This window comes from Micromesistius poutassou (genome assembly GCF_964030765.1).
Source record: "Micromesistius poutassou genome assembly, chromosome: 7".
Lineage (NCBI taxonomy): Eukaryota > Metazoa > Chordata > Actinopteri > Gadiformes > Gadidae > Micromesistius > Micromesistius poutassou.
Genome location: NC_140277.1, coordinates 785,277 through 810,567, shown reverse-complemented (window position 1 = coordinate 810,567; position 25,291 = coordinate 785,277). Strand labels below are relative to the sequence as shown.

The following is a 25,291-nucleotide window of genomic DNA, read 5'->3' as shown; positions in this document are numbered from 1 at the left end:
TTTGCCAAAATGCCAGGAAAACCAGCACTGTTTATTCTTTTATTTTAAGATCAAATCAATATCAATATAACCAGCAGGACAAGTAGTTAGGGTAAAACCCCACAAACAGTCATGTACTTAGCTAATAGTGCCAAGATTAATAATGGACTTTGTATGTGTGAGTGAGTGAGGTTGAAATTGGCATTGTACTTGAGATAGACATTTCAATCATTCTAGAAACAAACCCATGTACAAGATACAGGATATTGTAAGTGAATTGACATTACAATTGAGATTGAACATTTCAAACGTGTATGAGAGAGAGAGAGAGAGTGTCTGTGAGAGAGCGAAAGAGAGTCTATGAGAGAGAGAGAGAGAGAGAGAGAGAGAGAGAGAGAGAGAGAGAGAGAGAGAGAGAGAGAGAGAGAGAGAGAGAGAGAGAGAGAGAGAGAGAGAGAGAACTAGAGAGAGGGTCTATTGCTGCTTTTCCACCGACAGTACCAGCTCAACTCGCCATGACTTAGCGCGGCACGACTTGGTTTGGTTCCAGGCACGTCGCGTTTCCATCTAAAAAAGTACCTCTTCAACGTGGGCGGGTCGTAGAAAAGAACCTCTCCAACGTGGGCAGGTCGTCATTAGGTTTTAATCCCGGGGGACGGGATTCCTGGGAAATCTGAATCTGATCAAGACTATTTCCTGATTCCTGGGAAAGGTTATGATGGGAAATAAAAGAAAATAAAAAGCACAATGACTGCGCGTCTATTGTTGTCATACGGTAATGCGCACGAAAACGCAAAACGCTGGTCCGTGTCCCCCTCGGGAGAGGGTCCATGGACTCCAGCCACGCCGGACACACAACCACGCCGGACACACAACCACGCCGGACACACACAACCACGTGCAGCCTAACTCTAGCCCCAGGAAAGGAGCGACACACACAGCAAAACGCTGATCCGTGTCCCCCTCGGGAGCGGGTCCGTGGACTCCAACCACGCCGGACACAACTTAACTTTGAGTGATTATTCCCGTTTGCAGCCGCTGGCCAATCAGTGGCCAGCAGCCACTCGACGGAGGTGCTACTAAAAAAAGTACCCGGTACCAGGTACCAGGTACTTTTTTTGCCAATGGAAACGCAAAAAAAAGGCGGGCCAAGTCGAGGCGAGTCGAGGCGAGTTGAGCTGGTACTGTCGGTGGAAAAGGGGCACATGATAGAGAAAACATAGATTGTTCTCCACATTGCACGCTTCTGACACAGTTGACGTCTTCTCACAGGGCGGTCTTCACCAGCACCACTTCACAGCGAGCTGCTGCTGCTGTAGCGGCATGTTCAACGCTTTGGACGTTGTTGTTCCTGACGTATCCATGACAGTAGCCAGTAGTTCCTGACAGTAGCCGTAAAAAAATGTGTCATCTTTGGCAGCGTTGCCAAATATTCATCTGCGTCTTTTTTCCTTTTTCTTTTATTTGAGCCGCTTGGGTAACTTTATTTCCTAACCCATTTCCTAACCCTTTATTTTTATTTTCACGTTTAGACTCGTCTTGCTTCGTCTCTGTTTGTGTACCGAAAAGATAAAATTAATATGATATACAGTATAACAGCACTGGGACTTTTCACAGACATAATCACTCCGCTGTACGGGCGTTCTGATAACCGTTATTAGCTAACGTTACATCAGCTGTTAAATAGCCTATCTTAGATTGTGGCAAACTTTGCACGGTAAAGATGGACATATTTCCAAAAATAACATTTGATTTGAACTATGAATGGTCATCATCAGACTCGGAGGAGGACGAAGGGAAGGAAAGAGGCCTGGATACATCAGCGCAAACCAGGTGTGCTGATATGACATCAGCCGACCTCGACAACTTAGAGAAGAGCAAAAATGAAGCGAACACTGTAAGGCAGACAACCTGGGCTCTGAACTGCCTTCAGACCTGGATTAATCTAAAAAATATCCAGGTCAACTTTCAATCGATTAAGAAGACCGAGCTGAACACGGTGTTGAGGCAGTTTTATGGATCGATCCGGACAACTAAAGGGGAGCTCTACAGCATCAGCAGCTACCTCGGACTTCGGGCTGGATTGAATCGATACATCAACGAACCTCCAGTTAGCCGTTTGACAGCCTAGTCTCCCTTCAGTTGCGGAACTATTTTTGTTGGCGGAGCCGAATAAGTGATTACTAAACAAACAAATCATAATCTCTTGTTTCTTATTACTGTTAACTAATAAAATGTGCTCGTAGCACTGTTGTATAAAAGCAATATCACACTCGAGGTCGTGCTGTTGTACTGTATATCAGCACGGTGTGATTATCTGCGGCACTCGGCCTGCGGCCTCGTGCCTACGACCGAATCACAGCCGTGCTGATATACAGTACAACAGCACTCCCTCTCGTGTGATATTGCTTAAATATTTTTGAGGTTGGTTGGGGGCCCCCCTACTATGGGGGCCCCAAGCGGCCGCCTACCTATGCCTCTATGTTAAGACCGCCACCGAGCATGTCCCAGTGTTGCCAGAAGGGAAAGTATCGTAGGCTACCTGATGCTTAATATGATGTTTGAGTGGAGTGATCGTTCACGCGCCAGTACCAAGAGAACAGAGGTTGACGTTATAATGCCGCCAATAAATCAAGCCACATTGCCCTGTGGAGGCAGTTCATGAAGCATCTGCTGGACACAGGTATTTTATTAACCTTTATTTAACCAGGCAAGCAAATTAAGAACAAAATTCTTATTTTCAAGTGCAGCCTGAAGGGGAAGGGGGAGGGGAGTGCTAAAAGTGAAACAGTGAAACAAGGTTAATAAATTACACAGAACAATTCTATATAATACAGTACATACGATATAATCAATAAAATACAATACAATACAGAGCAATTAATCAATGGAGCATGACAAGAAGCCTGTTAGCAAGTGCAGGAGTCAACTGTAATTTGTAGTAAATTTTGTTTGAAAACGGAGAGAGAGGTGAAGACAGAAAGTTTAAGTGTGTTTTGTAAGGTGTTCCAGTCAAAGGCTGCAGCGAACCGGAAGGCACTGCGTCCGAAGACGGTGCGGACTTTGGGGATGGAGAGGTTGATGAATGCACTGGACCTTAGATTGCGGGCAGGGTGAGAGAGGTGCAGAAGAGAAGAGAGGTAGAAAGGTGTAATGGTAAATATTCAATCTATATTAGTGTGGGGGCGGGCTGGTGAAGAAGCCTTCTGGTTTATATCAGACCCATACAACTTTATATGGCGTTGTATTGACTCTGTGTAGAAGCAGAAAGTAGTCAGAACAGGTGTTAACACCAAGAATGTGTGTTCCAATGAGGTGCTAATATTATCTTTCACATCGTGTGGTAATTTATTTACATCACTGAGATGGTCAGTTACTGACACACAGTTGCACAGCCAGTTGAAGTGGACAGAACGCTGTTATTGAGTTCTACTCAATCTCACATGTTGCAAGGCTTAAGATTGATACACGTTGTTGTAACAATCTAACAACGTCACTAAATTGTTATTTTACTATTATAATCTGTATTTCCTATTAATACATATTTATTGTAGCTTTTTCATGCTTGTATTCAGTTATTGGAGTTGGTGTCATCATTTTGCAGTCTATTGCCCAAATGAAGACTTTTCATTTTTGTTACTCTATAGTTATGAGCATATGACTAATTTAGTTCTAATTCACTTCTAATTCAGGTGAAATTAGGTCTCAATGACACTGTTGAATAACTGTTACTTAAAGGCGTTAGAAAAGCTTCCATTTTCCGTCAAAGATGGCTGCCACAGTTGGTATAGAGCTACAGGACCATCGGACCATCAGCCATTATGTCCTCCTTAGGCTTAAGTGCTCTGCTCCACATCTCTGAAGGATAAAGGTAAGGTAAGGTAAGGTAACATCTCACTGTGATAATATATGCTGTAGAACATTTACAAATCAGTGGGAGGGCCTTTTAAATACTCAATACTCATATTCAAATGTTGCCCTGTGGTATATTGCACATTCTGCCCTGTAACGCTCAAGACAGGTACAGTTACATGAAGATGTTTTATTATTGCAAATAGATCCCATGGTGATAATATTGGTATTCCTGTTCAGCAGAACTCGCAACTCATAGCGACTCATCTCAAACTTGACAGATAAGATTGAGAGTGCTAAACAAACAATTTAATAATTCACAGAAAAGAAAAAAAAGAGTACAGTGCCTGCTCAGACGTGTGAGTCTCGCTGTGAGTGATGCGACACCACCATAGGGCTTGGGTTTCCCAGAGCACAGAGACTCATCAGCTGCAAGAGAAGACAGTGATTGTCCGTAAACGATCGTCCGTAAGCTTTTCTTAAAGCTAGGGAAGGCAATTTATTTTAGATTAATCTATGGTCAAATTGGTTGAATTTCCCTTGACATCACGCAAACAATGAATAAATCAAACGCTCTGACAAAAAAAAGGATGATTTAGTGCCTGCACTAAATCATTTCATTCAGCCCGAATTAAATGACGATGAAATGATGATGGAATGGATGGCCAACCTGTCAGTCAACCTATCCCTACTTGCTTGCATTCCGTCCGTTCACTCATGGCGCCTGACCGGAGCCTTCCACAAAGCGGGCTCGTCATGGGGTTTTCCGGGGGAGTTGCTTTGCAGAGAGGCCTGAAGGGAGTTGTGGTTATTTCTTGCATGGATACTTTTGAAAATCGAGCTTACCCTGGCGGGATTCTCCAAATTGGCTTCGCTGGCTTTAACTTTGGACTCACCTCCCTGGTCAAGGCAGGAAACCTGCGATCGAAGCGATCGAGGTTCTGCAACATCTGCCTGGCCAGGCGTACAATGTCCTTATGCAAGAGATGATGTCATGCCAAGTTTGGCAGAGGAACCACAGAGAAACCATCACAGACCTTACCGTAACATCCAAAGGAAGATTTTGTAATCTTCTTGTAATCGAAATTACACAAGCTTCCTTTGGATGTTCCTCCCAGCGAACGCTGACTGTGCTATGAATTAGCAAGCAGAAAGAAGGGTGTCATTTAATATCCTGTCCTTATCTCATTGGACGTATACTGATACGAACAGGATCCCACCAATAGGCATGAAGATTAAACACAATTACCTTCTATATGGAGGGAAATTATTAAAGACTGGTATACTCAACTGGTATTTAGTCCTACACATTAGTTTGATATATGGATCGGTAGTGTCTATTAAATGTGATTAATGATCACACAGGATAACTGCAAAACATTCTCATTCCTTCCCTTTGAGGCTTTCAATGCACACATCTCCTCACTGCTATACATCACCCTCTGGACGTCCTATTGACTGGCTGTCACGCATGACATTGTGAGTAACTCACAAACTCAGACCGCAGTTTAACAGAAGCTTTCTTGGCATGCTGCGGTGCGGAGCTAAAATGGAGCAAGTTGAAAGCGAAAACAGGAAATATTCATTTATACTAGATGACGTCTTTGAGACTATGTTGCCGGGCAGGTGTCTGCAAGGACTTGCAGGATCAAAGGTAGAAATATATATGTCAATGTCAATGCGCTTATGGGTTTGAGTGAGCAGCCAATGGAGCACAGGATGTGAAACTATTGTGATTCCTATGTGCTCACACAGCAAAGAAAGAAATGCCTGTGACTCCTGACTGCTGGTTCACAGCTCACTCTCATACTCCTTTCCTTCCTCCTCTGTGCAGGTTTTCTGATTCTATTCATTACTATTCAACACGTTTCCTCTTTTTAATTTCACATGATACATGATAAACATGCTGGTTGTTATGTGTCACACTGATTGTGTCACACTGATTGTGAAGTGTGTAGGAGTGGGGTTGAACCTTTGGCTGAAATGGAAGGATTTTGTAAGCCTGGAGACCTAGAGATATTACTCTGCCCTATAATTGTGATATTCATAATAGTTATGTTCACAGAAAAGGCTAACCTCTTATTGAAGCAAACGTGGATTTGAATTCACACCTCCTAGTGAAACAGTATTGAGACTGTGTGTGTGTGTGTGTGTGTGTGTGTGTGTGTGTGTGTGTGTGTGTGTGTGTGTGTGTGTGTGTGTGTGTGTGTGTGTGTGTGTGTGTGTGTGTGTATGTGTGCATGTATACATGCATGTGTTTGTATGTGTCTGTTTGTGTGTGTGTTTGTGAGGGGTTTTTCTCACAGGGAGGAGAGGAGCAGGTTTTTTCTTTCAATAACACTTGTTTATTTAATAGCATGAGGCTCACAACAAATGCTATAAAACTACTGGAGGTGCTCAACCTTCACTAGATGACTCCACTCAGGCCTTGAAAAGCGATTGCAAGAGAGATGGGAGAAAATGGAAAAACAAAAATAGAAGAATCTTTGAATCTTCTTCCCCCCAGTGTCCACAATTCAATTTTGAAACCTTCGTGCTCCGTCTGAAATAACAAATAACGCCTACCTTAGAAAAGGATTGCTCAAGCATCAAGTGTTCTTGATTCTTGTATTATTGAATTCTATTGATCTGCGCGCTGATACCGCCCTAATTCGTTCCCCGGAAAAAGCACAGGGGTAAGAAATGGAGCATGTTGAAATGGAAATGTGAAGAGGGAGGCAATTATGGCTTCACATTCACCTTTTCATACACACATTCATACACCGATGGTGTAGCAGTCAAGGTAAGGTGCCTTGCTTGGGGACACCTCGGGACTTGGTGGACTGGGTGGAGCCGGTGAGCATACCAGACAACCTGTACTGCCTCAGGAGATACTGCCACCCAAAGAAAATTCCACGCCCTTGGAACCTTGCCTTGGAACAGCCTGGTGTGGCCCTGCCAAAAATCAAATAATGTCAATATAGCAATATAGTCTTTGTGATAAGTCATCTTGTTAATAACTTTTAATGCCGATTGCCTTTAATATTGTCCAACTCCGTACTGACCCATACAAATTTTATGGGTTTTTCACGATTGGGCAGGCATGCTTAATGCTCTGTGAAAAAAAAAATCGAAACAAGAACTCAATTTTGAAAAATGATATTGGTAACAAATGTTTTAGTGAAGCAAGGAGAGACTGCTGTGATTGTTGGATCACCCGGTAATCAGACCGGTAATGTCCTTTTAATTATTTGTTTTCTGTATGGTATAAGGCTGGGTCCAATAAACAATAGCATGATAAACATCAAGAACACAGTAATTCTGAGTAATTCCGGGTGCCTAGTCTCTGGAATGTCCTGCCGGATCAGATAAGGCGAGCAGAATCCAAGCAACAAAACAACAAAACAACTTTAAATAAATGAAATAAATTGCTTCAAAGTCTGTCCTTTTATTTTATCCTTTATCTTTTTCTCATTTAATGTTATTTTGATTATTTGGTTCGAGGCCTTTTAATATATTTTTTAATTTATATTAAACTACATTCTTGCGTTGTTTATATATATTTTGCAAGTACTTTTTAAACGTACTATTATCAGTGTTATCAAATCAAAAATACGGTATTCTTGTTTTTCTAACTCCTTTCAGCATGTTGATCATTCTTCTGATACAGGAGCTCTGTAAGGGCAATTGTTGCTGAGCTGGACAGAATCTCACCACTATTTACTCTTCAGCCCCAAGCTAAGCGCAGAGGAATGAACGTTTCCTAACATCCAAATAGGACGGCATGCAAACACATATAACTGGTTGGAATAAGTAGGGTGCTATGAAGACTTCTTCAAAAAGGGAATACCATTTTTACAGATGGTACCATATTACATATATGGCTTTTCTTATTAATAAATCATAAGTAGCAATGTGCAGCTCTGTTGCACTCCAGTAATTATATAAATGTGTGCTAATTGGATGACACATTTATGTAAATTTTCTTAAGACACACATTTCAAGCATTGGTGGCCACAGTGAGAATCAAACCGTAATCCTAAACGCCTAAACTGCTCTACAGCTAAACGGAAACATAAATAATAATTCCAGCTTTCTTTGTTTCATTTTTTCTATTCTTTCTTTCTGGTGGTGAACTTTGAACCGAGATTAGACACTTTGAAAACACACACACACACACACACACACACACACACACACACACACACACACACACACACACACACACACACACACACACACACACACACACACACACACACACACACACACACAGGTGGAGGGTGGAGAATGGGTGTGGCTAGAAATGTCAAACAGGTTTATTGCTGCCAGTGAGCAAGTTTGCATGTCCGAACTAGAACCCACACCCTCTGTAGAGGCTTCTCATGTCGAGACACTTCCTACTTTTAGTTTGAACCCAGCTGGGTGACATCAGTCTCTCATTCTAGCGGTGCGTAAAGAATTGTGTGGACTCTGTTTCAATGGGATATTTTAGCAGCCTTCAAGAGGAGTTCTGCATAGTTCACAATCTATATGTAAGTTACTGCTGTAAAGCAAGTTATTACTCCATTTCAAATGTATTTGGTTTTGGTGGTATATAAACGTGGTAGCTGGTTCATAGCGTTTCCACAGTATAGTCTGAATAAATTAATGAAGGACCGATTAGACAGTAGCAACACATGGTCCTGCTCAGAAATAGCAGTAGACCGTATAGTGTTATAGGTTTGGCAGTGGTTACATTTTCTTTCAAACACAACCTTACATAAATGAACTAGCTGGGGTAGCTTTGTCTGCGTTATAGACCTATAAACCTCTGTGTGGAGTTGTGGACACACAACAATGTGTCTTAATGCCCCAGGCTTTTGGAGTAAACAGAACCTTTAAACTCATAATCACACACCATGTAATGGGTAAAAGATACCTTTATAATCCCCAGAATACAAACCTGCCTTATTCTATGCTGCCATTATCAGTCCTTTAATGGCAAAATGAAATACCATAGGTTTGCAACAAAATGTGGATACACTATGGGGGATTTGAAGTATGTTAAGTATACCTTAGTATAGTGAGAACTAAAAAAACAAGTACAGCTTTATTCTCAGATGAAGTTTGTATTCATCTATGTCTTGGAATACTGTGTTTAAGTGATGGTCCATCCTAGCTACGACATAACACAACCTTATTGTACTACATGTTTGTATGCGTGTTATCATAGTATGACGGTCATATATGCCTCAATACTAGCGAGTAGATACAATTTCCCTCGGTCGGTTCGTGTGTGATTGAAACGTGAGTCTACATGGCTCCTTCTCCTCCACTGTTCAGCTCCCGATCCTCCGCGATGACGTCCCAACATCTGTCCAACCTGTCCTCTCTCGGCGAGTTCCGACCCGAGGACGTCATCCAGCCCGTTTACAAGGAGGCCTACCGCCTGGCCATTGATCAGCTGCTGAGCGGAGACAGGGACACGTACAACGCCTTCCTCAAGGGGGAGCGCGTGGGGAGCTTCCTCTCAGAGGAGGAGCTTCTCTTCATCACCGCCCACGTGCAGAAGCCCCCGGCGGCGGCCGCCCAGGCAGAGGACGTCCACCATCACGCGCCGCCGGACAGCCACTGCTCCTCCGGGACCTACTGGCCCATGCACTCGGACGTGGTGACCCCCGACCTGGAACTGGGATGGCCGGAGGTGGCGCACGAGCGGCTGCAGACGAGCGTGGACCTGCTCCATCACCCGCCGCGACAGAACAGCCTCCCCATCAAGGAGGTCGTACGCAAACACATCCAGGATGCCAGACAGGTGACCGCGTCACGTGTGTTCATGGAGTGTTGACTGTAGTGTCTGGGCTGTTTAACAATTATTCGCCGAAGGCGAAGTGAACAGTGGGGAACAGTGGGGAATAGCCCCCACTATTCACGGAGCCTGAGGTGAATAATTGTTTTAGTATATACTACACGTGAACACTCCAAAAATAAACAAGATAACACTTTTTGCCGGGATTATTTGTTTCTATTACGAGCCGAGCGATGAAAAAAATATCCAGAGTTTGAGATCTCAATCATGGGCTATTGCCCACTATCCCGACATAGCGAACCAATCAAATTCCGCCATCTTAGGAGGTTTACGTGTAGCATATACTAAGTTCCAGTGTCCATACTTCCATGAGTTAACTTAAACGTAGTACAAAATCCACACTCACTAAATGTTCTTCATTTATATAGCACTTTTATTCAAAGCGCTTTACAGTGTTGACTGACATTCACCTATTCATGCACACATTCACACACCGACGGCGGAGTCGACCACGCAGGGCGACAGCCAGCTCGTCGGGAGCAGTCAGGGTGAGGCGTCTCGCTCAGGGACACCTCGACGCTCAGCTAGGAGGAGCCGGGGATAGAACCAGCGACCTTGCGGTTACCTGCCAACCCGCTCTACCTCCTGAGCTAATGCTGCCCCCAAAACCCCCCTCCCTCCTCCTCAGCCCCCCCGCCGCCTCTTACAGGATGCGTCACCAGACCTTTTCCTCTGAGGCGCTCTTACACTTCATTTGTTCTGCTCCTCTTCCACTTTGAAGGAGTAATTGGGTGGGTGTCGAGCGTCACAAACTGGTTTAGCAACTTGACGTCATGGGATTTATGTGTGCATTGGCGGTAGAAACATGCTCCAGTGGAGTCTGTCCAAACAAATCCTGTACAATATTATCCTCTGATTCGGGCCTGGAGCTTGTCAGATGAAGTCTCAGATAGTCATGCCCGGCTCACCAGGTTGAACAGATATTCTTTGATTAGTTATTATGACTGGCTTGGGAAACAATGTTGAACCCACTTTGGGCGTTTCTGCAAACACTCCTTAACACTCCTTTTATAACATTTATATAGAAATGAACTAAACCAATGTCTGGTTGCGGTTGGGTCGTGGAAGACTATTATCTGAGTAAATGTTCAATGTGTTTTTGTATCACTGTACTGCTTTTTATTCTTAATGTGTTTGTTATTCTGGATTACCTCCGATCTTGTTGCAGCTTGTATCTTATGTAAGGAAGGAATTCAGGAATATATACTGTAAGCATCCATTGGTAAATGACACAAAATCTGTCCTCTAACATGCATTCTCTCGCTTCGCAGGTCATTGCGATTGTGATGGATATGTTTACTGATATAGACATATTCAAGGAGGCAGTGGATGCAGCTGGGAGAGGAGTTCCTGTCTATGTGCTTCTGGATGATCTCAATCTCTACAGTTTCCTTGCAATGGTTGAAAGTCAAGATATAAAAATTCCACAGCTTAGAGTACGTACGCAGAGTATATTACATTTCCAGATAATTCATATGCTTCGTTGATGTGTTTAATATCTTACCGGTTCAAATTCATAAAAGCATTTCAAAAGAAAAAGGCAATTTTAAGATCAAATCCATTGCGTTCAATGAATATGATATTGAGTGGCTTTACTCCTTGTTCTCTTTTCACACAGCCAGAAAGTGAATATAAGAGTATCATCTCACAGTGGAAATGGTAGCCAGTCTAGGTATCTCTTGTTTTAACTGGGTGGGGTTATAATTACAAACTGGCTGGTTTAACGATTCTAACACACCTTGTGAATCCATGTGAAGTAGTAGTTCAATCAACTATTTTTGAGAATTACCGGACATTATATACATATGATAGTTATTCCTAATCTCTGTTTATGTTGTAGGCTTCTGATGATAAAATAGTGACATATTTTATACATAAACACACATATATTTTTTATTTTCCTTCTATACCACAGAACATGAGAGTGCGCACGGTGAGAGGACACGAATACCTCACTCAGTCAGGAGCCAAGTTTCACGGAGCAATGAAGCAGAATTTTCTCCTCTTTGACTGCAAAACAGCAATCTATGGCTCATACAGGTATGTGTAATGATAGATCTGGAGGTGGGGGGTACACTCTGTAATTTGGGATCTTTATCGTTATATTGATTATTCAATAAATAATTTGATGCTCACCGTGCAATAGCATTTCTTGACAAGCAACAGTCAGAGCACCCCTTTAATAGTGACGATTGCTTATCCTAATGCCCTTATAACAATTACTGATGGTCCTGTATGTTTATCCATAGCTTCATGTGGTCCTTCGAGAAGATCAATCTCAGCATGGTGCAGGTAATCACCGGCCATCTGGTGAAGTCTTACGATGAGGAGTTTCGAACGCTGTACGCCCGGTCCACTGTCCCAGAGGAACTGTGCCCAGTACCTCTGCCCTGTACGCCCAAAGACACGGCGAATGGCAAGCCCATAATCACATCGTATGTCACAGGCTCAGGCAACATGTTCGAACGCAAGAACCACTTGAGGCACACTCTTGACACAACCTATATGAAAGCTCAGATAGAGAGGCAGGTCAGCATGAAACTTCCCGAAGAGGGTATTTATGAAGAGCCATTCGAACACATGCCGCTGAAGGACTACAATTTGGGGGGCTTTAACCACACGCCTCAACTGAGCCCTGTGGAGATGTCAAACTACCTCAAAAGACACAGCTATGCTGCTGGAGACAGGCACATTACCCCTCCCGTGATTCCGCAGAACCAGAGGCATGAGGCCAGCAACTGGAACATCCCTCGAGACACATGCTCTCCTCTCGACAGGAACAACTACCCCATGATGGAGGACTTCTCCCAGATGCCACAAATGTCCAGAGGCCAGAACATGCGTCCGTCACACAACGGCAATGACAAGCAGCTCCTTTCTGTGCAAGAATACATGCCAACTCTGGAAAACACCTCCAAGTCCTTCATGAGAACGTGGAGGATAGAATCTTACCTCAAAAACCCTGACACTTCCTTCACTGATTCTTTGGACCATTACGAAACACCTGACGCTAGACCGAGCTCTGCGCTGCACTCGAGGATGCGGTCCTCCCTGGTTTTTAACTCCACGATTCCAGAACATTCGGAGAGTCCCCATCATTATGTAAATAGCTCGTCGACTAATCTCTCTGGCAACCTGATCCCTGCTCCGCACTACTCTTCAATGCAATGGGCTACAGAAGAGCATGACAGGAGGCGAAACTTTGAGGAATTTAAAAGGCAAAGCCTACAAATGTTGGATAACCCCAGGGATAACGTTAGCTATAACGCAGACAAGATTCCGCAGCATTCCAGTTATGCAAGCCTTGGGAGAGCCAATGGGAGGAAGGGAATGAATCTCCCAGACATTACGACAGACAACTGGGATAAAAGACACAGTGTTGCTGACCCAAGGAACAACAGTGAGCTGAGAAGTCCCTATGAATCCCCGGGTCACATGTATGGCGTACCCTTCTCAGGGAGGCACATGGAGAGAGGCTCAGACAGGGTCTCAGCACATTATGGTCAATATGGGTCAAGTCTGAATGAGGACCAACGCTCTGTGTCTCATTATGATGTCAAGAACTTTGAGGACATTCAGAACCAGTCTTCGTGGCAGGAGCCACCATCTAGAACTTTATCCGCGGCTGCAATTGATGGAGAAAGCAAGGGGGCACCGTTTACATCCACAGAGAAGAACCAGCAGCATTTTCTGAAAAAGAGCACCATGAAGATTCGGTCTTTGCTCAACATACCTGAGAAAAAAGAAGCCCACTATTCACAAAGCATTGAACAACTTAGTTTGAAATCAGGTAACAGCACAGACACTTTAACGGCCGAGGACGAAGAACAGCGTTCACAAATCCTCCCCGGTCGAGATCCTCAGCGGGGTGCAATCCACTACAACAGGACCTCTTCAGACAACCCCAAGAGCCGGCTGACACAGTCCTACGGTAAACCGTCAAATCCACGGTTCAACGTCGAGGAGCATCGGCAAACCTCTGCCACCAACATTATGTCTTCGAGGATGCACCAGCAGAACATGCTAGCCGAAGCAAGGCTTAGGGCCCGCTACGAAACAGGGAGTTCAAGCAGGGATCCGGTTTTCGAAAACCATCCGAAAAGCAGATTTGAATCTCACAGGGCTCCTGAAAGAAAGTATTCTTCACATCGTGAGCCATCAGGCTCGGCTAGTGCGCCATCCGTGGAGAGAGAAAAGGGCTCATCGTCGAGGAAGGCTCCCGTGTTGACTGAGCATCACCATAGTCGTACTTCCCACGGTCACCATGAAAATAAACTGGGTAAATTCATTCAAAAGATGGGTAGTTTTATGAACAAGAAATAAGTGACATGGGTTGGCCGATGTGAAACATTTGAACAAGGGGTATTTCGTGAGTGCTTAAGGTGTTTATTGTTTGAGATCTTATCGACAGTGTTAATGTTTTTGGTGTTTACTCTAAAGGTGCATTTGGAGAATAATAGAGAAGAGAGAATAATAACTTTCAATATGTTCGGTTTCATAGAGAAAGGTTATTTAAGCTATAAATAAGCTTGCTTGCAAAATTAGCTATTGTCTGCAGTGGTATGAGAAATAAATCAATTATAAGGTAAAAAATTATATATATGATGTATAGATGCCATGTTTTGGACTAGTTTTGTTTTCCAATTGTTTTCGTGTTTATCCCAGTGGTCTTTATATGCAGAATATTTTTGCAGCATTAGCTTTTATTGATGCCTTAGCAGCAATTCATTCCAAACAGATTGACTCATGAATGTTTTAAAGTTATAATTAAAGTTGTTATTGTTATTATTATTAAAGTTTCAGTCTGTCAGAACCTGCTTTGTTTCACAGACCATTTCTTGGCTGTCTCTATTAGACGACACTGATATCATGTAATAAAATGCAACATATAATTAGCCAAGTCATAGAAACAGTAGTTCATTATGTTGACCTTTCCCACTGCAAATATTGTTAGCGTGTTATCATTGTATCATAGAAGAACCAGCAGCATAGGACATACTGCTGGTTCGAGAGGGGGAATTAATTGTTTTGCAAATGAAGATACAAACGTATGATGCCACACCAATGTTCTTTGCAATTAAGAAATATATATATCCTGTTCCCTAATAGTTACAATCCATAAGGAAATAAAGAAACAAACCAGAGGAAATATGAATACATTTCTATCAATCCTTATTCAAATTCTAGATGCCTGTCTTTCCATTCAATTCAATTCAATTTCACAAACTCAAGTCAATCATTGCAATGTTGTTTGATTAAGGGTGAACACTATGCCTGCGATGGTACATTAGAGTTGTATAAATGGATGGGTAAACATTGCCATTCACGTCGTTTGACAGCATTGACCTGAGTTCTCAAGAAGTGACAGCAGAAGAACCACTGATGGATATAATAGACACAGGGATAGAACAAATTGTCTAGACCGCCACTGTATGCTATACATGAATAACATACAGAAGTTATACAAGCTATAGTTTGTTGGCATTAAAATAAGACTCACTAAGACAATAGTGTGTGTGCCTTGTAACCAAACTCATGAGTTGAATCCAGTTTGATTTGTCAAGACAAGGCTGGGAGGCGAACACAGTAGCCACTTGGCTATCAAGTCAGTCAAGTTTCTTCAGCATTGTGTGTGTGTGTGTGTGTCTGTGTGTGTGTTTGTATGTAATGAATGTAATATATTAATGTTTGCTTTACATAGATATATTTGTATATGTATCAGGCAAAGATTTCAACTAATACATTCGGCCAGGCGAGCCAAATAGAGATTGATGCCACCAGAAAAATACAAGCATCTGACAGGTTTATGATCCAGATGAATGAATCAATAAAATACACTCAGACCTCTCAGCAGTGCCCAGGTTTTAAGGTTCAAAGACATTTTGTCATGACAAAACAAACCAACAAACCAATCAGTGTACCATGTGGCAGAAATCTGATTCCAACCAATCAGGATACAGTATTTAACAATGCTGTTGTATAAATCAAAGCATTGTCTGTACACAGCTTCACCTTTTAAAGGATCTGGCTTGGTTGGTTTGTGACGACCACAGGTTTATTGTCGACGTGTTGAGACGTAAATCAGCCATGATCTTTGTTTCAACTCACCTCCTCTTGTGGGGTTACATCCCTAAAGTGTGTTTAGCAGCTCCCATAGCTGTGTCCTGAGGTACCGCCCACAAACAAACAAATACGTTTAGATTCTGTGTTGACATGCTCACAAACTTAGAGACTGAGAGGAGAGCACTTAGAATTATTGAATGTTAAATGTCTGGGTGTTGAACACATGGTGGTGAATTATCTATAGTTTCTACCCACCAGGCTTGCTCAATAGGCCAAGGGTGAACCTTACAGTCTCGTTCTAATACAATCTTACAACCAGTATCTATAGCACTGCCTTTTTATTAAGAAGGGAATTCCAATCGGTTATAAAACACCCTCTCCGACACTTACCCTCACGATTTATTAAAATGCTGCCCTGCACTCAGATTTCAGAATTATCTCACAGCCTTAAATGCATGCAACTATCTCCACACATAATTCCAACTGGGCGCCTCAGTCTCTAAGTCTGAATATGCGCAGTGGCGTGTAAACACAGAATTTGTTTGTATTTGTTCGTTTGTGGGCACTATTTGATGGACAATTAACCTGGGGTCTAAACAAACCGAAAAAGTCATTTAACACCAAACAACCGTATTTACATTGACGGCCATCATTTATTCAGTAACATGGGAGACAGTAACGTTATGACAGCATCAGTACACATGATTTAATAAATGAAGACGAGCACCGCTGCGCAGCAATTTGTTCCATGTTACTGGTGAAATAAAAAAAGTCACTTTTCAAGCCATCCGTGCGCCGGCAGGACGCGGTCCAGAGGCTCACGTGTTTAGAACCCAACGAACAGCTCAAAGAAACAGCTGGATCCCGGGAAAGGTATCGAGAGGGGAGAGACGCTTGTGAGACGCAGTGACGTGAGGGTATGAATTACCAGGCGGTAGGCTGGTAATTCGTGCCCTCACGTCACTGCTACACAAATAAAGTAGAAAAATCCCCCAGTGACAAAAAAAAAATCAGTAGATGGCACCGATAGATAGATAAGTTACATTAGCAACTTTCAGAAACACGCGTGGCGCCGCATTTGGGTGCATATACGTGCACTCACATGGCCTAGTAATACATACTGTAACAGGTTATGTAGCCTAGGATACTTTTATTTTTTAAACATGACATTAAACTGGCATATCTATTCTTAACTCGTTATTTTGTATGAAAGCTACCTAAAGAGAACATCCAAAACGTTCTTCAAAATGACAAGGCATTACGGCAAGTGCTGCTGAACTGTGGATTTAAACCTGGCAGCACGGAGAGGGGTCTTTGAAGAAGCTGTCAGAGACGTTCCCCTGAAACACCAGAGCGTCTTTTTCTCACCGCCGATTGAAACGCATGCTACCTGCTCATGATGACCACAGCTTTTCCATTCCTTTTCTTGGTCAGCTGTGTGGACAATGTCGTTTTTTTTTTTTTTTACTTTGCATGCAATGTGCAGGATTTATAGTGGGGGGGGGGGGGGGGGGGGGGGGGGGGGGTTAGCCGTAGCGAGATTGGGTAGGTTATTTTGCGTCACTTTGACGCTGTGCATTGGCGAACTGGCAGCGCTTCGCCACAAGGTGCGAGGAATCCGAGTGACTCTCTTCAGCATCACCTGCTTTCTGAGCTCCGGGTTTTGGCGCAGCGGGGGGACACAGTAGGCTTGTTTCCGTCACCAGATGTCTGGATCTGGGATCACTGTCATTTCGAAGTGTGGAGAGTGTCACCCTTCTGTCGCCCATATGAATAACAGCAGTGAAGTGGAACAACAACTGCGTCTTCCTGCTATATTGGTGGATGAGGATGATGAACTTGTGAAGTACATCTGGAGGGAGTACCTACAACCCAAGCAGTATGAATGGGTGCTCATCGCAGGATACATTATTGTGTTCTTCGTTTCACTTATTGGAAATTCACTAGGTAAGTCGTACTGTTTGAATCGTAGTATTTAAATTAATTATGTGGATGACTTTTTGTTTTAATTGCATTTCAACAAACGTACCAAAAAAACCAACAATTTTTTTTAAATGCAGTACAAAGTATTTAATTAATGCTGTTTGTGATCTGATTATCTGTGATTTAGTTAGTGTTGTCAGTGTGTCAACTGTGCGGATTGGATTGACAGCTACTGCGGTCGCTTCAAAGGAAAGTGGCTGCAATTGGCACATTCCTCTGAAGCCAATTTAAATGTCAAATACTCCTAATTCCTAATGGAATCGCGCTTTAAATGCCATTGAGATATTCTAGTATTTCATGAATAACCGTAGCCTACTCCAATATTATAATAACTATTAGAATAATCAGAATAAAATGTTACTTTTAGCATAAAAATCTACTAGGCTATTAGTGATCTATTCTGGTCAATGCAGGTATATATGTTTTATCTTCTATAATGTATATATAGAGTATAACCATAGAAAAAGATTCCCATTATACAACGGCAATCCCTGCTGTGTTTAAACTGCATTGAGAGAATGCCATCATCTCCCTATGCTCAAAATGAATCACTGAAATAATGAATGAATGGTTCCCATTTTACTATGTTTTATCTTCTATAATGTATATATAGAGTATAACCATAGAAAAAGATTCCCATTATACAACGGCAATCCCTGTTGTGTTCAAACTGCTTAGAGGGAATGCCACCAACTTGCTTGTGTTGAACATACTGAATCACTGAAATAATCAAGCATTGAAACATGCAGCCTAATGAATTGACGTTGCCTTTCAGGCACAGAGACTGTGCAGTTCAAAAGGCTTTAAAAGGCACACACAGCGATTAGTTGGTGTGTAGGAGGGAAAGACACTCACGGCATTGCTGTCCTTTACTTTCAGTTTGCTTCGCTGTGTGGAAAAACCGGCACATGCGGACGGTGACCAATTATTTCATTGTCAACCTGTCCTTTGCCGACGTGCTGGTCACCCTCACATGTCTCCCCGCCAGCCTGGTCGTGGACATCACCGAAACATGGTTCTTTGGAAGCACGCTCTGCAAAATCGTGCCTTACCTTCAGGTGAGATGACGAGATTCGGTGGGCTGCATAACTTACTTCGCATAACTTTGCATTCAATTCGGTCATGTCAAAGGTCAGGTTCTGCATTTTCTTTACTGTGCCACATTTAGGTCAGTCAGCCAAACCCAACTGGACTAGCCTCATGGATAATGAAATACAGGTACCTGAAGCTGCCCTCCCCGTCTCACAGGTTCTGTGCGTTATGTAAATCAAGCTCATTCTCACGTGAAACAAAAGTATTTGGCCATGCCTATTTATTATTATTTTTTATTTTTTCATTTCTCTATTTAGAAGGACCATTACCATATAAGTAGCAAGATGACTGTAATCAAATGCTGGCATTCCGAGTGGTGGTCCTATTTCAAAGGATGGTCCATTTCTGCGCCGATCAGAGGGTTCAGTCAGTGCATGGCTACATGATAGAGGTGACAGAGGTGTGGTGGGCCTTGTCATTTGTAATTTGCTGCACATCCTTATATACAGTATAATCTAATGACAATAACAATAACGGCATGCTGTTTGAGGGAGGTGATAAGGTCAAAGCAGCGCACACACACACACACACACACACACACACACACACGCACACACGCACACACACACACACACACACACACACACACACACACACACACACACACATGCACATAAGTGGGGACATCAGAAAAGGCAATATATATGATGGAAGCCTCTGATGTTTACAATTGCAATGATTTCGCTTTCGGTACACTCTTAAGTTAACAAGCGTCTGGCAAATCAGTCAGAAGCACTCAGGCAGGCCTGCCAATATCAGCCAATGGTGGTGGTGGAGAGTTTTTGAAATCAACAAACACTGAATCAGTAAGCATTGATTAGCGTGGTACACATTTTTAAAGTGGGGAACAAGGGAAGTGCACAAGGGAAGTGCACAAGGGTGTATGTTTGATTTTGTGTTTGGTGTGTAGGGTCCTACAGTTTCTTTATGGGGATATAGGGACAGTTTAGTCATGCCCTAAGGGATGATTATGGTCCCACCTTCACACAACGCAAGGGGGTTACGGACCCCTTACGTCCTTGCGGACCCTCCATGCAGACCCTCCTTGCGTCCGTGGGACCAGAATCAGCTCTTTACATTGATAGGGACCTTGCCCATCCCATCCCTGCCGAACAATACACCCAAGAGGACTGGGAGCTACTGTGGAGCTGTTCATTAAAGGTTCCACCGTTGAGATTCCACCGTTTTGGAAATCTTCCCCTTATGACATCACAGGTGGGCGTGTCCACCTAGATGTGTGACGGATTAGATGAGCAACGTTTGCTACAGCCCACTGGGTAGGCTGGTGGACTGATCTATCCAGCACACATCGAGGTGGAAACGCCCACCGGTGATGTCATAAGGGGCAGATTTTCAAAACGGCTTGTAACGGCTCATCACACCACACCATGCCATGTCATGGGACCTTTAAAGAGACCTTTTGTTGAACTGCAATATTTTAAATGGCTAAGGACAGGATACAGTTATTCAAATAAATGCATCATGAATAATACCAACCTGAAGGTTAGCCATTGAAAATAAAGTAATATAGAGCGATTGCCCTTATAAAAATCTATAAGGAGACAAAAGCATTTAATACCAATCCTACATTATTCCATGGATTGGTTGTAAAACCACGACTGCAGTACTTCAAATACTGATATACTGATAATGCTGAAGCATTGTGCAGAAAAAGGCACCAACAATCAAATGCACTAGAGCAGGAAATGTAATCACAATTTAGGGACTTTTAACAACAGTTCCAAGGTCTTTCCTGATGTTTTTTAGGCAAAAGGCACTGGTGGATAAACTTCTGGCCTTTGTTTTGTGCTCCCCAGTCGGCTTATTGAGGCGGATTGAGCTCAACACCCAACCAGAGGAAAGGAGACCTTTAATCATCTGTGCTTTGAGCTGTCTCTCCAATAAAGAACCATCAACAGCGTCTATTGATCCACCCCGCTGTGCTGCAATAAAGCAATAGTAGTAATGAGGCCTCATGACAGCCAAAGCTTTTTTAATGACATTGAAATATATATTTTCTAACAAAAGCCTTTGTGTCCAATCAACCTCACCCTCAGAGATCAAATCCATCCATGTCCTATGGTTAATGTTTAATTTGACTTACAAATGCATCAAAAGCAAGAAACACTATGAATGCAGTTTTGAATTTGGGTTTTTGCCACATCCTGAAAGTATAATGTCCAGATGTCAGAAATGTGTGTTTCTACACACCAGTAGAAACACACACTAAATCCTTGGTTATTGGACTTCTTATATCTTATTATTTTTAGTTTTAGTTTTTTTTGTTTCTTTTGCAATTGGAAATAATGTTGCAAGTACAGGCCCGTATCATTATTATATGTAAACTGTGACAAAACACTCCAACAAACAGCCTTGAATTTGCGTTCTCCAGCTGTATACTCTTCTACCTGGAGTTTCCTATTTAGTTTCCTTCCTCCGTAATACACAGCTGGTCCGCAGGGCAAAGTAGCATAATGGCTATAATGTTGGACTCCAAGGAGAAAGTTTCTAAGATCGATTCCCAATGTCAGAGAACCCATAGGGATCATGCAAGAGGCCCTAACACCAACCTGCTTTTTAATTACCTAATTCACAATAAGTGACTGATAGAATTGTCTGCAATCATTTAATAATTATTGTAAAAGACACTAAACAGCGTGCCAACTAATCCTTGATCGTAATTTAAGTGTGAGTAAAAACATTTAGTCTAGTTTTTATCTGGAAGAGAAGAATCAAAACCAAACCACACATATTCCACTCAGCAATAATCCAGCCAAGCACCATAACCTCCTCCGCTCTGTTACTTGAACAGACTAGCGTAAGCCCCAGACTAGTGACTAACCACATCCTTTGTTGTGTTTTCTGTCTGTAACCTCCAGACCATTTCCGTGTCCGTCTCTGTCCTGACCCTGAGCTGCATCGCCCAGGATCGCTGGTACGCCATCTGCCATCCTCTGATGTTCAAGAGCACGGCGAGGCGTGCACGCAAGAGCATCGTGCTCATCTGGCTGGTGTCCTGCACCATCATGGTACCCCAGGCCATCGTCATGGAGTGCACCAGTTTATTCCCAGAGCTCACCAACAAGACCCGTCTGTTCACGGTGTGTGACGAGCACTGGGGAGGTGTGTGGCCAGCTCTTGACGATCGCTTGGTGGAGCTCGGGAGGGCATTAGTGTCGTGTGTTGCAAGATGAGATAAAAAAAAAAATGGTTGTGTTGTTATTCCAGCAGAAATGTTGGAATGAACATAGACTTACTGAGTATTTTCAGATGATATTTTGGGTGTGAAATTAAAAGAGATTTGGTTGCTGCTCTGCTTCTTGGCCACTGGAAATGTTAGGATTACATCAGATTACTTGATTAAACACCCTAGGAAAATGTAGGATGAAACCAGCTTAGCCGATTACCGGTAATCATAATCACCCGAGGGAAATCTCAGTGGCACACAAATGGGAACGAATATAAACTACTATGTAAACACTACTGCGTGGTTATTATAGGAATTGTACAGTGATGATATCACAACAACCAAATAATGATGTTCTCGAGACCTGGAAGTAGCAGTGTATGTAGATAATGTACTTAATAAAAAGAACAGGCTAGAACAGGCAATATGATAATTTTAATTAATTTTAATTTAGTTTTAATTATTAGAATTATTATATTGTGTAGCTAGCATTTTCCAATTAGATTTCTTGGCTATAGCAGTAACATAATTTCCCTGTTACAGGAATTGGTAATGTTATTTCATCATAAGCATGATTGGATGTGTATGTCTGTAATTCATTTAATCATTTAAATAAGAGTAAAAAAATCAGTTTGCACTTGTCCTCCGGTGTGACAGCTTGTTATACTGTCTGGCACCAGTCAACCATCCACTAAAGAAACCTTCCTGATGTGTTCTTTTGACAGAGGAGATCTACCCCAAGGTGTACCATACCTGCTTCTTCATCGTCACCTACTTTGCGCCGCTATGTTTCATGGTTCTGGCCTACATCCAGATATGCCACAAGCTGTGGTGCCAACAGGTGTGTGGGTGCAACGATACGCCTGCATGCATGTACAAACCTCAACCGTTCATAATGCTTGGATTCGACTGCTCTACCACAAGTCTCTCGGGGGGGGGGGGGGGGCTGACGCGTTCTCCCTTTACTTATAAATGAAACCCAACACCAGATTCCAGGCAGCGCATCGGTGATGCAGAGGAAGTGGCACTCATTCCAGTGCAGCACCCAGGCCTCCGCACCCGGTGCGCCGGTGCGGGTGAGAACCGTCTCCGTGTGCGCCGAGGTCAAGCAGGTCCGAGCCCGGAGGAAAACGGCTCGCATGCTGATTGTGGTGCTGTTTGTCTTTGCCCTCTGCTACCTGCCAATCAGTGTGCTCAACATGATGAAGAGGTAAGGGTTCTGCCGGGCGGTTCCGCTGCCTCCGCCGTCCACTCCGCCGCACACTTCAGACTCGTCAGACCGGGCTATTTTTGGTCTAGTCCGTTCTTGGCATGTTGTGACATTTTGTGCAGCATGCAGCATGGATATCAACATACGTACAACAAACAAACAAACAAATAAAAATACTGATTAGAATTGGAACTGACGCTTTAGGCCGCTATGTCTCGCATTCATTTCAGGGTTTTTGGGACTTTTAAAAACACGAACGACAGAGAAACCGTCTACGCCTGGTTCACCTTTTCTCACTGGCTCATCTACGCCAACAGCGCCGCAAACCCCATCGTCTACAACTTTCTAAGCGGTAAGCTCGCCAGAACGGCCAACACACCACGCGCAATGCACTTGTTTCTGCAAGGCCACATGAAAGTATTCCCCACCTTTAGATAGTTTTTTTTTGTGACTTTATATTATATATATATATATATATATATATATAAAAAAAAATATATATATATATATATATATATATATAATACATCCTCCTATATATATATAATACATCCTATATATATAATAGATATATATATCTATACATATATATCTGCTGCACAACAAATTGCCCCATTGGGGGACAATAAAGTAATTTGAACTTTGAACTTTGAACTTTGAACTTTTGGTTCACAGGGAAGTTTCGTGAGGAGTTCAAGGCGGCGTTCTCCTGCCACTGCGCGGGCCTGAAGCCGAGCCGCACCAAGAGGCGCACCAGGGCGAGCACGGACAGCCGCAAGTCCCTGTCCACGCAGGCCCACAACGTGGACAACGTTTCGCGCATCTCCGACCAGGTGGTGCTGTCGAACAACAGCGTGGAGCTCATCACGACGCACGCCGCCACGCAGGAGACGGGCATTGAAACGACGTAGATCCATATGTAAACGCGCTGGTGTAGTTACTGTAATTACTGTAAATATATGGAATCTTGCAAGGAAAGAACACAGCCTATTGTTACATAAGTATAGGCTCTATTATGTACAGATGGACTTTGCAATGGAAAAGATGTTTGCTCTTGATAGAAGAATATTGACCTCACTGTGCCTTGCCAAAGAATAGGTTTCGTATCGACATAGAAGCTTTGTGTTTTTAAAGCTGAGTTTGATGATGTAACTGTTATACTCTATACTATTCCATGCCTGCCATGTTGTAATTTTTATCCTATCATTTAATTGCATCTTGCATCTTTTCCCTATAGTACACAGTAAAATGTGCACTATTAAAAACGGATGGTTACATTTGGTTACATTACATTGGATTTGGTTACATTACCAGAGATCTGTCTTGATCTTTGGTATTTCCTACAGTGGCTTTGTGATAAAACCTCAAAGCAGCATAAATGTGTAGGGATAACATACCCAGGTGGGCGGAGGGAGGGGATCAGCAGTGGGTACGCCTGGGGAGATGTCCTTCTAGAAGGGTTGGAAGGGTTCAGTGGATGATAGTGCATGTGTGCATGTGAGTTCTTGTATTTGTTTGTCATGCACCACCCACCATCCAGCGCTCACATTTAGCTTCGAGGTCCACACTTAAGTCTCATGTTTGCTGTGTTCGGACAGGAATATCCTCTAGATTCTACAACGGGTTTACAAATGCATTGTGTTTAGATTGTCTTAGACGTCTGTCTACTCAAGGGGAATGACGCGCTGGTTCAGATGGTTGAGATGATCAGCGGGAATCTCTTAAAACGTGACAACACGCGACTGCAAGGGTATGCATTCCGCTGAGGGCCGTGAGCGTGCTCCCCCCTGCTGCGCTGTCATATTGCGGCTTTGAGAATCCCCACCTTTCCTCCGTTTAGAAGAATTTAAAAACGTGAGGAAAATCCTGATTTTCTCTTTTTCAATCATTGAGCTAGAGAGGGCTTAACTGGGTGGCCTAGTATTACCTGGACAAAGCCCTAATGATTTTGTTTTGACCCTCATAATGTTGATTGATGATGCTTCAGTGGATGTGCTGTTATTTTAATGCTTCGAATTGTAATATTTTCACGCCTGCCTCATCCCTGCCATTGTTCCCATGGTGACCTATCTGGCACCACAGCCGATATTCACTG

General features: G+C 43.0%; 2 protein-coding genes across 2 annotated transcripts; both read left to right on the top strand.

Moving 5' to 3' along the window:
• Window positions 1-8,276: 8,276 nt before the first annotated feature.
• On the top strand, window positions 8,277-14,118 carry fam83b (family with sequence similarity 83 member B; the record flags this gene model as incomplete). The annotated part of the gene is made up of 6 exons (XM_084470140.1): window positions 8,277-8,345; window positions 9,136-9,607; window positions 10,933-11,097; window positions 11,577-11,701; window positions 11,911-13,592; window positions 14,102-14,118. The coding sequence occupies exons 2-6, from the start codon at window positions 9,152-9,154 to the stop codon at window positions 14,116-14,118; spliced, it is 2,445 nt and encodes an 814-aa protein (XP_084326266.1). The 5' UTR covers window positions 8,277-8,345; window positions 9,136-9,151.
• Window positions 14,119-17,493: 3,375 nt separating this feature from the next.
• hcrtr2 (hypocretin (orexin) receptor 2) lies at window positions 17,494-24,107 on the top strand (the record flags this gene model as incomplete). Its single annotated transcript, XM_084470139.1, has 7 exons — window positions 17,494-17,671; window positions 18,587-18,765; window positions 21,679-21,922; window positions 22,712-22,827; window positions 22,976-23,196; window positions 23,427-23,548; window positions 23,872-24,107. 7 exons carry the CDS (start codon window positions 17,494-17,496, stop codon window positions 24,105-24,107), a joined length of 1,296 nt encoding a protein of 431 aa, XP_084326265.1.
• Between the last annotated feature and the right edge of the window lie 1,184 nt (window positions 24,108-25,291).